At 50.8% G+C, this 12,467-nt stretch overlaps 1 protein-coding gene across 2 annotated transcripts in view; it reads right to left on the bottom strand.

Annotated features, from left to right (window-relative positions):
* The window catches only part of COPA (COPI coat complex subunit alpha), a 37,933-nt gene that overhangs the window by 24,561 nt on the left and 905 nt on the right, over positions 1-12,467 (bottom strand). For both annotated transcript variants that reach the window (XM_044449132.1, XM_044449133.1), the window contains exons 2-10: positions 12,196-12,309; positions 8,758-8,831; positions 8,102-8,182; positions 7,768-7,844; positions 6,659-6,768; positions 3,398-3,507; positions 2,374-2,473; positions 1,204-1,339; positions 563-645 (exon numbers count right to left, since the gene is read on the bottom strand). In XM_044449132.1, coding sequence (XP_044305067.1) covers positions 563-645; positions 1,204-1,339; positions 2,374-2,473; positions 3,398-3,507; positions 6,659-6,768; positions 7,768-7,844; positions 8,102-8,182; positions 8,758-8,831; positions 12,196-12,309 — 885 coding nt within the window. The remainder of the gene's footprint in view (positions 1-562; positions 646-1,203; positions 1,340-2,373; positions 2,474-3,397; positions 3,508-6,658; positions 6,769-7,767; positions 7,845-8,101; positions 8,183-8,757; positions 8,832-12,195; positions 12,310-12,467) is intronic.

The raw sequence follows: 12,467 nt of genomic DNA, 5'->3' as shown, positions 1-12,467 counted from the left end.
AATGTCATGGCCTTTTGGCACCATTTTGAAAAACAATACAATATATTGTATTGCCAACAAATTATAGCATTTCCCATATCCAGTGCAGTTTTTAGTTTTAGTATTGTATTTACTGAATTTTACAACTTTTTCAAACAGCAAAACACATTCCAAGACAATGTAGTAATAGTTAGAAGAAAGCTTAAAATATTAATAACTTTGTATTTATCCACAGAAGTTCATCAGGTAACTAAGATACAGTTGCATTTCTCTAAAGAATCTTTCCACACTGGTGTTTTTTTTCTGGGAAACTCATTTATCAATAAAATCAATAAATTTTTATCAAATTGTACAGAAAGTGTCAGATTTTTTGGTTTTAATCTGCTTTGTTCATTTTCTAGTTTACCCAGTGTTCTGCAGAGAACAACTCCTCACGACTACGGGATTGCGGATTCCTCCCACAGTGGAGTCCGGCTCATACACGCTGAGGACCTTTCGGGTCCTGCAGGGTCACCAGCTGCTGCTGGGAGCGGGAGCTGCAATCAAGCCCTGCCTCAACCCCCACGAGAGCTGATCCCTTTACCTGCTGCAAAGAGATTGAGGTTTGGGTGAGCTGCCAACACCCAAAAGCGGTCATGATCCCTGCGGAAAGTCTGCACACCCGTGCTGGAGGAGGGAGTAAGAAACACAGGCAGAGAAATTAATGCATGAGCCACCCACGAGGGGGGGTTTTGGCTCGAAATCCAGTTTATCTAAGCCCCTTTCACATGGGAATGGAAGAAGGCACGCATCCCTCATGGCCAACCTTCCCCAACCTGGTGACCACAATGCAAAGGAATTTATGAGCACAGACCATGTGTGTGTGTGTGTGTGGGGGGGTGCTTCCCTTGGAGAGTAAAGTGAGGGAGGATCCATCTCCCACTGGGACAGCACATGGCTGGCATGCGCCAAATTTGAGATTCCGTCCCTTGCGAGAACCGTGCCTACAAAGATTCCTGCTTTTTGCATTGGAGAGCAGCTGCCAAACAGAGCAGAGAAGACTGTGCGGGACTCCACTGACCACCGGCTCAACGCCTGGCGGATCTGCGTGACAAACTTCACCCAAGACGCAGAGCTTCCTGGGCGCTTCCCTCAACTATCCAGGGGAGGCACTTGAGCCTTCCTGAGAGTATTTTCTCAAGAGCAACGCATGGCCTAACACCCAGAGCATGGAGACAAGCTTACCGCTTGGACATGTCCCAGACACGGATGCTCTTGTCCTCAGAGTTGCTCAGGATGAGCTCCTGGCGGGGATGGAACACCGCGCAGGAGACGTTGTTGTAATGTCCACGGCAGGTGTCCACCTCCCAGGCTTTGGATTCTAAGGGGGGAAAGGCTGTGCTCAGGAGCAGTGTGCAAGTGCCGAGGGAAGAGAAGCAGAGCCCACCTGTGCCCAGTGGCCTCTCGCGACCAGTGCTGAGCCCAGCCGGCTGACAGGCGCACAGGAGATTTCACACTGGAGCTAGCGAGAGATTCCGGGGACTCGGAATGCCACCTTTCCACCCACCTGGGTGCAGCACAGTGGAGGTTTACAGCATTCACTACCACAATGGCCCAGCTCAAAAGATTAAACAGCACACAGTGCACTAGGAAAAGAAAATACGGGCTTGTTTCTCCCTCAGCAACCCACCACTTTGGATTCGGCCCATGAACACGTGTGGGTTATTCAGCCATGTGGGAGTGGACGCAAGGGCAGAAAGCGAGCGTGCTGGACGCTCCCACACTCTCAAACACCAGCGCAGCCAGGTCTGCATCCCACAGCGGCTACGAGTTCAGACAACAGGCAAACAAACAGAGAGGAAACAGCCCCTCACATTCAGTGGCAGCAGCACCCCTCCCGACACCAGAGGCAAAGAACAGGGGGAGGCCACTGGAGGTCCTCCCTCCTGCTTGCCTCTCAAGGGCGCCAGCCTGGAAACGCAGTGCTGCCCCAGAGAAGCTTTGGGCCTGAACCTGCAAGGCATTTTTATGGGGTTACCCAACAGCCTGGCAGAAGCAAACCCACTCCCTTCCTGGAAGCCACCAGAATGACAGGAAACTGCTGCTTGCACCTGGACCTTCCGACTGCCCCTGCCCCAGATGGAGAGCCCCCCCCCCCCCCGAGATCTGGTCTGCGGCAGGGAAGGTTCCTCCTCTTATGCCACCCAGGTATGCCCCGGTCCCAGCTTTAACTGCAGCCAAGGGACAGCAGTTGGGACAGATCCACAGCCTGCCAGCAGGGCAAGGGCCAGGGCCAGGGCCAGGGCCAGGGCCAGGGCCAGGGCCAGGGCCAGGGCCAGGGCCAGGGGCCCCTCAGCCGTGTCCTTCAGGTCTCCTACTCTTCTATGCCACGGAGGAAAAAGGCTCGCCACTGACCATTCATCCGCCAGATCTTGACTTGCCGGTCGTCGGCCCCTGAAACGATGAGGGGCATGGTCGGGTGGAAGGCTGCCCAGTTCACGCCACGATCGTGTCCCTGAAAGAAGACGCCGACGCCTCAGAGCAAGGCCGCTGCCTGGGGAGCGGGCAGAGCGGGGGGCTACTTCTGCTGCCGCCACCAGCCAGCGAGCACACGGAGCTCCCCAACAGATGGTCGCTGCTCGCTACCGAAGAACAAATCCAGCCCTCCCTCTTTGCAGAGCCCGCGGATTCCCCCGCGGTCAAGCACGAGCGAGAAGGGCCGCACGAGCTTCCGCCCTGCTCTTCCGCTGCCCCCGCCCTCCATCTCGGCAGAATTTGGCTGCCCAGATCGCCCACCCCTCTGACCAGGGCCACCCTGAGCACCATGTGCTCTGTCCTTGCCTCCTCCTGCAAGCGCGGGGAACTCCTCCCCGCGCCTTCTGTGCTCTCCACAGCCTGGCAGCCGCCACACGTACCCCGGGTGCCTTTGCTCACCCACCTCCACCCGCCTCAGCCACCCAAATGCCCCGCATTCGCTCCTGGGACAGCCCCGCCTCCTTTCTTCTCTCTTCTGCCTTCCACAATGCTGCTCCCTCTCTGCAAACCGTTCCCTCGGATCCCACCATTTCCATGACGCCGTTTGGGGACGAGGGTCGCATGGAACCCCATTGCAAGGGTGGGAAACAGAAATGGAAGAATCTCGTCCCTCTGCCTGACCCCACCCGCACCTCCCGCCCACCCTGCCCCGAGCCGAGCCTGAGAGGGTGAGCTCTCTGCCAAGGACCTGCCTTCACACACGTGGATGATGCCACAGGGACACAGATCTACAGCAGCTGGGCCCCACCTCATCCGCCTCTGCGCATTTGAGCTCTGAGGCGCACAGGCCTTAATGCCCTTTGCTGCAGAACTGCTCATGGCAGGGCCAGCCCTGCTCGCCGCTGGCAGAGCTGGGGCGGCAGGTTTGCAGGGACATCAACCCTCCGCCACGTGTCGAGAGTACCTCCAGGACATGCTTCACCACGGCATCGGTTGTGCCGAACAGGTCTACTCCGGTGATGCCTCGGACATCCGACTCCACGGCTCCGGGGGAGAGGTTCTTCTTCCTCAGGCCTTCAAAAGGTGAGAGGATGAGAGCAGGAGCGGAGGAAGCAAACATGACGTTACTAGGACTGCATGGCAAAGCCTAGGGGTGGACCACGTACGGAAGCACAGAGCAGACGGAAAATGGACATGAGCTGGACCAACGAAGAAAAGAAATCACATTCTTTTGCTCTTTCCCCAGCAAATTTCTACTAAAGCATGCAAAACGTCATCCCAATATTATCCCAAAGTACAACCAAGAAACAAAGCTGCCCAAGCTGGGGATGCTGCTGCTGGGTCACTTGCAGCAGGAGGCCGAAGGTCAGGGAGAAAAATGGGAAAGGTGAGCCCAGGAGAGCAGACCTGAAGCATTCTGGCTTCTCCCTTTTTTCGATGTTAAGAAACAGGGGGAAGGACTTAAATATGGATTTGGCTATTGATGCGTTTGCATAACCAGAACAGCCCTTTCTACGGGGAACTCGCAGGACAAGAGGTGAAGCAACAATACGCACGTCGGGTCTGTGGGAAACCGAACCACCTGAGGCTTTGAGGAGGAAGCCAAAGGAGCTGAACGACAGGTGGAAAATTTCTGGAGCGCCACACAAATCCAGAGGGAAAGGAGAACACACACAAAGAATGAGCCAGCTTCTTAATGGTGTGGAATGGAGCGGGGGCGGAGGGGGGGAGAGCCGCGAACACGGCAGAGGAAAGCTGTGGGAAATCGAGGAGTCATGCAGAGCCATCGAGGAGGGGCGAGGGGCCGGCCAAGCACAAGCGCTCTGAGGGATCAGGCCACGGGGCGGAGTTAAGGGGGACCCCGACAAGTCAGGCAAGACCTGACGATGAAGCACCACAGAGTAGCCAGGCCACGGTCTTCGAGGCTCCGAACGCATTAGTGGGTGTAACGGGGGCTGACCTCCGCTCTGGAAGCTCTCTCGACCATGCCTAGCTTCCCAGAACCCCATGCTGCCAGCACTTGCTGTCTGGGGCTGCAGCAACACAGTCTGGAGAAAGTGATAAAGACCCTGGCCAGGAATGTTAGCCATTAGGCATCAGCCACGGAAAGGGATGCTGCTTGCTTTGTGCAACCCAAAGGTGGCTAAGCCCTCCCTTCCTGCCGCCCATGCCAAGGCGAGGCACCGCTTCCGCCTGGATTAAAACAGGGCACAAGGAAGAAACGATGTTATTTCACAAGGCATTTAAAAGTTCATGGTTAGTCCCACAAGCAAGGAGGTTTCGTGGTTATAATGCAACCTTTTCATGCATTTCAATAAAGCAGCCAGAACCCAGACCCAAACTGCTTCCATTCATCCTCTCTTGGCTGGAGCGAGGGGACACTGCATTCCACTGTCCTGGCCATGGTGGCAGCAGCCGGGACGGCCTGCAGGCCCCTTGGCCTTTTGCCAGCATGAAACCTTCATTTCAGCAATGACATATCCCAGGATACGAATGAGGCCGAGGGCAAGAAAGAGGCAAGAGGCCTCTTCCATTACGTTCCTCATGTAAGTGGCCAAGTTCCTGGTTCAAACGGGACTTCACTGGAAGGATTTTGCACAAGCCCCTAGTGGCCCAACAGCAACACGGGGATAATACTGGTCGACCTGACGCGGTGCTTGACGGGCATGCCCTCTGCTTTGTTCTGCAACTAGCATTAACATGGTGAGGGTGACATCAGCACCAATTAATCCAGCATCTCCAGGTGTGCAGAGATTCTGAAAATGTTTCAGGGGTTTCAAACCAGTTCACAGGACTGATTTCTGCCAAGAGAGCGGGCGAATGCAGCAGCAAGGGTGCTGGGCAGAAGAGATTATCAAGCTCTCCCTAGAAGGGGGCACAGACCCCCACCCCCCCTCCCCATCTCCACTGTCACAGCTGGGCCACGTCTGAATGTGTGTGGTAAAAGCCAGCAGTGAACCCAGCCAGAAACTGCAACCGAGGAAGCAGCGAGTCTCACACGCTCCCTGAAGCCAGGAATCGCGTCCTCAGAAGCAGAGCTCCCCCATGGTGGCTCCCCTAGAGGCGTCTCTTATGACTGGAACACGGCAGGCCTCTCCGCCTTGCTCCAAGAACTCTGCCTCTCTCTGTGAATTGCTCCTCCCCAGAGGGCAAGCTTCAGAGCGGGTGGTTCTGCTGGAACCACACTCCCCCTCTAAGGGGGACCCAGGGGACCTGGCCCCTTGCCCTACCCTGTGCAGCCAGGTCACTCTCCCCCACCTGGCTTAGTTCTTGTGGTTTCATTGGTAACTGGGCAGCAGCCCTTCCTTCCGCTGACATCCTTTGGGGCCCTTCTGACAGCAGCCCTCTTTCCTCCTGCTCCTCTGTCATCACAGTAAGGAGGGACATGGCCAAGATTCATACAGTGATGCATGGTGGTGCAGGGGAAGTGGATAGATTCTTTCCCCTCATGCTACTGTAATGCTAGAACTTGAGAGTTACCAATGAAATTGGAGGTCTAGGTCAGACCAAACGAAGGACATAATTCACTTAGGGCGCAATCCAGTGCATTTTTAGTTAGAGAGACACACACATCTTGCAACCATGCTGGAAACTGGGTCTCTTCTCTCTCAAAACATGCACAGAATTGTATCCTTGAAGAATTTCTTTCAACAAGAGGTAGCCACAGCCCCTGCCCTGGAAGGCTTTATACAGGAATTAGACTGGTCCATGGAGTAGGAACTCCATCCACACCTACGAAACAAACCTCCATTCTAAAAACAGGCCCCAGAATGCCACCTGCGAAGGGGGTGGGGTGGGGATGCCGACTGCTGTCTCCGCAAAGGCGGCCCAGAGGCACCGGGTCAACCGCCACAGGAGGCTGGTCCAACATGCCCTGGCCCCCGTGGGCTGCACGCTGACAGCCATGCTGGGCCATTTGCCAGAGTGGCAGGGCGCTAGGGAGGCACACCAGGGTGCAGAACAGCAAACCCACACGCTAGCGCTGGGCTCAAAGCACCGGCCGGCCAGGCGGAAGAGATGGCGGCCTCCTCCCCGGCACGGCCCTTCCACACAGCGAGACCGGTGCCACCAGGGCAAGTGCCCCACTGAGCCCCGTTCTGCTCTGCCCAGACACGCTGCCAGCCACCCGCGCTCCTCTCCCGCTCCAAGTCGTGCTCTGCTTTCCGCCACTGCAGTTTCTGGCTTGGTGCTGCTGCCGGCGACCCCCTCGGCCTGAGCAGCTCACCAGAAATATCCCAAACGCGCACAGTCTGATCCAGGCTGGCCGAAACCACCAGGTCCTCTGACGGATGGAACTGAGCGCACATCACATAATGGTTGTGTCCAGTTAGCACGCTAGAAAGGAAGCAAGGCGGAAAAATAAGTAAGCACTTTCCCAAATGTTCAGGGGCCAAAGTCATCCAGCAAGAGTGCAAATAGCAAAACATGTACTTTAATCTTTCTTTTGGAGAAAGTTGCCTGACGATGCTGTTCCAACATACAGCCAGGAAATGGCATTTTTACACTGCAAGCTGAGCACCCGAGACGATCCTGCTCTGCGCACCTTGCAAACCAACAGGTGAGAAAAGTCACCCCATAGACAGAGCACGTCAAAGGTGAGCACACCTGTTGGTTGACCCTGATCATCCAACTGGCCTTGCAAACTACAACTCCAGCATTCCTGCCTACTGGCCGTGCTGGCTAGGGCTGATGGGAATTGAAGTCCAAAAGATCTGGCGGACCCAGAGTTGGGAGCAGCTGATCTTACCCCACCTCCTCCACACACTCCCGGGGAACATTTCTATGAACAGTGCTAGGCAGAGTTGGACAGAAGAGGGTGAATAACCTGGAAGCCTTAAAGCTGGGCCGGGCTTGTGGATATTTTTGTCCTACTGCCCCCATCTACCCAACTCAGGACAGCTGACAGTGAGAGACCACGGGAGCCACAGGCCACCAAATCTTGAGCCACGCTTCCACCAAGGAGCTTGTGGTAGCTTGTTCCCCCCCCCCCCCCCGCTCTTTTTATCACCACAACCATGCTGCAGCACAGGTTGGCCCCAGAGCGCTCCAAATCACCCAGTGGATTTCACAGGTATGTGGGGCTCCTAGATCTAACCTGACACAAACTAATAGTATCTACTTTATGGAGCTGCTGCATTCCAGAAAGTATACCTGAAATGCTCTGAACATTTGCCTAAAGCCATACAAAAGAACACTACCTAGGGATTATTATTTATGAATCAGATTTTACCTACTCACTGAAGAAGAGGGAATCAAGAATGGCTTAAAGTATGTCAGAGAATGACAAAATAATTCCTTTTCCAGCCTAAATTAAGTTTTCTTTGTTTTCATTACCAAACACAAGTTCTGGACTGCCAATTCCAGACCCGAATAGTTTGATCATCAGATGCACTTAGGATCCAGGGGTATTCCTACAAACAAAACAAAGCAAAACAAAACAAAATAAAATAGAGAAACTCAGCTGTGGGGTGAGCATGCAGCCAACACCCAGGGAGCTCTAGTTACTGGGCGGCATAAAAACAGATAAACGCTTTTAAGAGCAGCTGTCCTGGCACCGTTCTAAGCTTCCCGAAATGCTGGCCTGCGGAGCTGCAAAGGTTTTGCCCCACAGAACTAGACTAGAAGGAAGCAAAACGCAGCCAGGATGGGGAGTGCCTTGTGTACTCACATGATGGAAGAAGGTGGTGCGAATGTAATCCAGGTGCCCCAAAAGCGTGAACAGGCAGCGACGCAGCTTGTAATTCCAGACCTGGAAAAAAGAGCCGACCAGGTTCCACCAACACGTGGCAGCCAAGCTTTCCAGCAGTCCCTGCCCTGCCACATCTAGGAGCAACTCCCATCTTTTCAAACACTCTTAATTCCACACTCAGTGCCTGCTGCTTGGTATGGAAAAGAGCAAGGCCTTCTGAAAAAAGGCGACATAAGAGCAACAGGTCCACAGAATCAGGCAGTGGCTCCATCCAAGGCAATGTTCTGCCTCCTAGAATCACCAGCCAAATGCCACCGGGAAGCCCAAAAGGTGGTCATGAGGGCAGCAGCCCCTCTGCAGTTTGCTTGCCCAAGACGGTGGCGTTCAGTAGCAAACTTCCTCTGGCTTCTGGCAGTTCCACTGAGCTGTCAGGGCCGACCACACTGCAGGACTGCTCTGTGGCTATCCCCGCCTCTCGGGGCAGTGAGTCTGGTACGTCGAATCTGCGCTGTGTGAGGACTACATGCTCCCACGCTGCCACTGCTTCTCTCCCGGAGTGCTCCCTGCACACCATTTCTCCTCCCAGCCACCTCTCCTGCTACATTTGGACGGTGGGGTTAGGAGAACTGCCTTACCTTAATTTTGTAGTCATCTCCTCCAGACACGAACAATGGCTGCTGTTTATGGAAATCAATACCTCTGACAGGACCTAAAGCACACAAGATTGTGGTCAGTCACCCTCCAGCAGGATGGATTTTTTCCAGTGCTTTATTTTTCTGTAGGAAAGTACTTATTTCTTAAGTTCTCTAGTAACAGCGAATGCATGCCAACTGCAAATACCAAACGAAGCAAAGCTGCCCGTTCCAAAGTTGTAATTGATGCTTTCAGCTGATTGTTCTTGGTGTATCAGGGAAAAAACGCACGTAAAAGAAAGACATAGATATTTCCATGTTAAAATAAATACGCCATGATGGAAAAGTGGAACGTGCCCAACAGCGTCAATGGAAGGGAGCAGAACGCGGCTGGGGCAGGCGAGCAGCTACCAGCACGTCATGCGAGGTTCTTCCAATTACCAAAGGTTCTTAGTGGGTCAACAGTTTGCAGTTTTCCCTTTAAATTTAGACAATGAGGGCAGAATGTATTATTTGGTTTTAATTTTTGACAAGTATTCTAATAAACATTTCTACAATACAATAAAGCATGAAAATACATTCTATGTGCTTTAATTATTCCCTCAAATATTTCAAATCAAACCTTGTGTGCACTGGGACAAAACATTAACACAGGGCACTGCTGCTTCCTCTCTGTGTCCGGGGCAATGCTGCCCCCCACAGTATCTTCCAACGCGGGTCAGGATTACCAAGTTCTCCTTTTCAACACTGTCCACTACTGGCAAACAAGAATAATTCTCTGATACTTGATGTCAAAAGGAAAAGTGCCATATGAGTTGTTGGACATTAATGAGTTGTTTGAAGCTAACAGACCGGAACTTACAGTACTGGAAATGGTCGGGACACGTCAACTAATTCAGAACAGGGTGGCACAGCTTTTGAGGAGGACTGGCCCCTAAGAATACATCAAACCAGTCCCCCCTCGGCTGCACTGCCTGCCTGCCTGTTGTAGTCCAGGCCCAATTCGAAGTGCTGACATTAACACACAAAGCGTTAAATGGCTCGGGACTAGGACATCTGAGGGAGCACCTCTCTCCATATATTCCTTCCTGATCTTCAATGGAGGTCCTTCTCCGGGAACCATCACACAACAATGCGAAGGGTGAAATGGCTAAGAGAAAGACCTTCTCTGTGCTTGCACCTCACTTTCGGAACACCCTCCCCACAGAGACACGCCTGACACCGTTGCCTCTGGCACCAGGTGAAGACATTTTTACTCCATCAGGTATTTTAGCAGCTAATAGTTCAACATTTTTTAAAATTTCTATAGCTATGTGCTGTGTTGTGATTTCCTTACCAATTGCCAGATTTTGTATTGCTTTAATGGATGTTATGCTTTTGTTGTTAGTTGCAAAGTCGTGCCAACCCATCGTGACCCCATGGACAACATTCCTCCAGGCCTTCCTGCCCTCCACCATCCCCTGGAGTCCACTCAAGCTCACGCTGACTGCCCCAGTGACTCCATCCTGCCACCTCATCCTCTGTTGTCCCCTTCTTCTTTTGCCCTCAATCGTTCCCAGCATTAGGCTCTTCTCCAGGGAGTCCTTCCTTCTCATTAGGTGGCCAAAGTATTTGAGTTTCATCTTCAGGATCTGGCCTTCTAAAGAGCAGTCGGGGTTGATCTCCTCTAGGACTGACCGGTTTGATCACCTTGCAGTCCAAGGGACTCGCAGGAGTCTCCTCCAGCACCACAACTCAAAGGCCTCAATCCTTTGGCACTCAGCCTTCCTTATGGTCCAGCTTTCACAGCCATACATCACAACTGGGAAAACCAGAGCCTTGACTATACGCACTTCTGTTGGCATGGTGTATGTCTCTGCTTTTTAGTATGCTGTCTAGATTTGCCACAGCTTTCCTCCCCAGGAGCAAGCGCCTTTTAATTGCTTGGCTGCAGTCCCCGTCTGCGGTGATCTTGGAGTCCAGGAAAATAAAATCTGTCACTACCTCCATTTCTTCCCCATCTATTTGCCAGGAAGTGATAGGACTGGATGCCATGATCTTAGTTTTCTTAATGTTGAGTTTCAAGTTTTTACCTGATGTTTTATTGTTCTTTCTACTATTCTATTGTAAGCTGCCCAGGGAACCCTTTGAGCTATGGGACAGCATATAAATACAATAAATAAATATTGGACCAGAAATACAGAAAACCAATATGCAAAATGCAATGCCGCTATTAAAAATGGCCAATTTGCTGCATTAGATTATGCTTTACCAAACTGTTAAAATTAACAGAAAGCAACTGAAATAGTTTTATGGTTTTTTTCCAACTAAATCTATAAAACTGAGATCATTCCTAAAACTGAATTAAGATCAATATTTATTGCATTACTCAAAAAGGAAAATGCTAAAGTTACTGTGAGTACAGAACAGTAAATTTAACAAGACATTTAAGGTTTTCTTAAGATAATACACAAGACTCATGAAGTTTGGAGTCAGAAGAGGGCATGAAAGCAGGAAAGCTTTATTCTGCACACTTATACTTGTGGAGCATTGCTGAGCTTTGAACCTGGTTGCTTTACTGACTTTGAGAAAACTTTTGGCAAACATGACAAATTTATGGAGTTACTGATAAATAAGGCCTTGATTCAAGATATATTTGTATGTGCTAGCAACACAAGGTTGCAGTGTCAGTTACAGACCAGATGCAGAGAGATAAAGAAATAGAAAAAGGAGTATGCCGAGGCTGTAGTCTCCCCACTGCTTTTTATTTTGTACTCCAGGAAGAAGCCCTTGCTCATTTAAATGATGGCATCATTTTAGTGGAGATATTACCACTAACATTTAATATGCCGATGATACAGTATTGCTAGCTGACAACTTAGATAGTCTTCAACATTTACTTGATAGTCAATGAAGTAACAAATATATTCTAAACATGAACGCTAAGGAAATAAATGAATGGCAATTAGTCCAGAAATATACTGAATATATTCAAAATGAAAATGTAGAATGGGTTAATATGGATTTCTTGCAATGTGGTTGAACAAGGACTAAGGATCAAAATAATATTGTAACACTGGAAGGACAAAGACCCACCTGTAATAGCACAATGGGCTGAAGACGTGATGAAAATTTTGAGTGGAATTTATTAATCATAATAGTCCACATGTAATTATCCTTAAAAATAGTAGCATCTTTTGCTGTCTGTAAAATATATTGGAGTGTATGGCATATATTCATTGTAACAGATTTATTCCAATTTCATCCAGCAGGATTGTTAACATTTTATGGATTAGAGGCAATACAGTATCATTATTTAAAATGGTCTTATCTAGAGAATGTTTAGCCATGCAGACATCCAACCTCAGATAGGACAGAAACAAAACAAAGAGAAAGACAACGGTCCAACATTTTTCAGTGGCTCTTCAACACACGTGTCCATTCTAAGCTGGTTCCACCTACCATCATGTTCATCAAACTTGTCGATGAGCGTACACATTCGATAGTCCCAGAGTTGGATTACTCCATTGTGCAGGCTTGTCAGGATCCAAGGCCGCTTAGGATGAAAGCTCAGTCCTAAAGAGCAGGAAGAAAGGCTTTTCAGACATAGAAACAGAGAAACAGAGCGAGTCAGAAGGGGCCTCCCGGCCCATCTAGTCTGACCTCCGGCACCAGCCAGCTCCGCTCGACAAACGTCTCTTTCTTGATATCTGTCATTATTGTTACAAACTGGT

Source organism: Varanus komodoensis, unplaced genomic scaffold (assembly GCF_004798865.1).
Source record: "Varanus komodoensis strain SLA01 unplaced genomic scaffold, ASM479886v1 scaffold57, whole genome shotgun sequence".
Lineage (NCBI taxonomy): Eukaryota > Metazoa > Chordata > Lepidosauria > Squamata > Varanidae > Varanus > Varanus komodoensis.
Note: the sequence above shows the minus strand (reverse complement) of the source record. Positions and strands in the feature narration are given on the sequence as shown.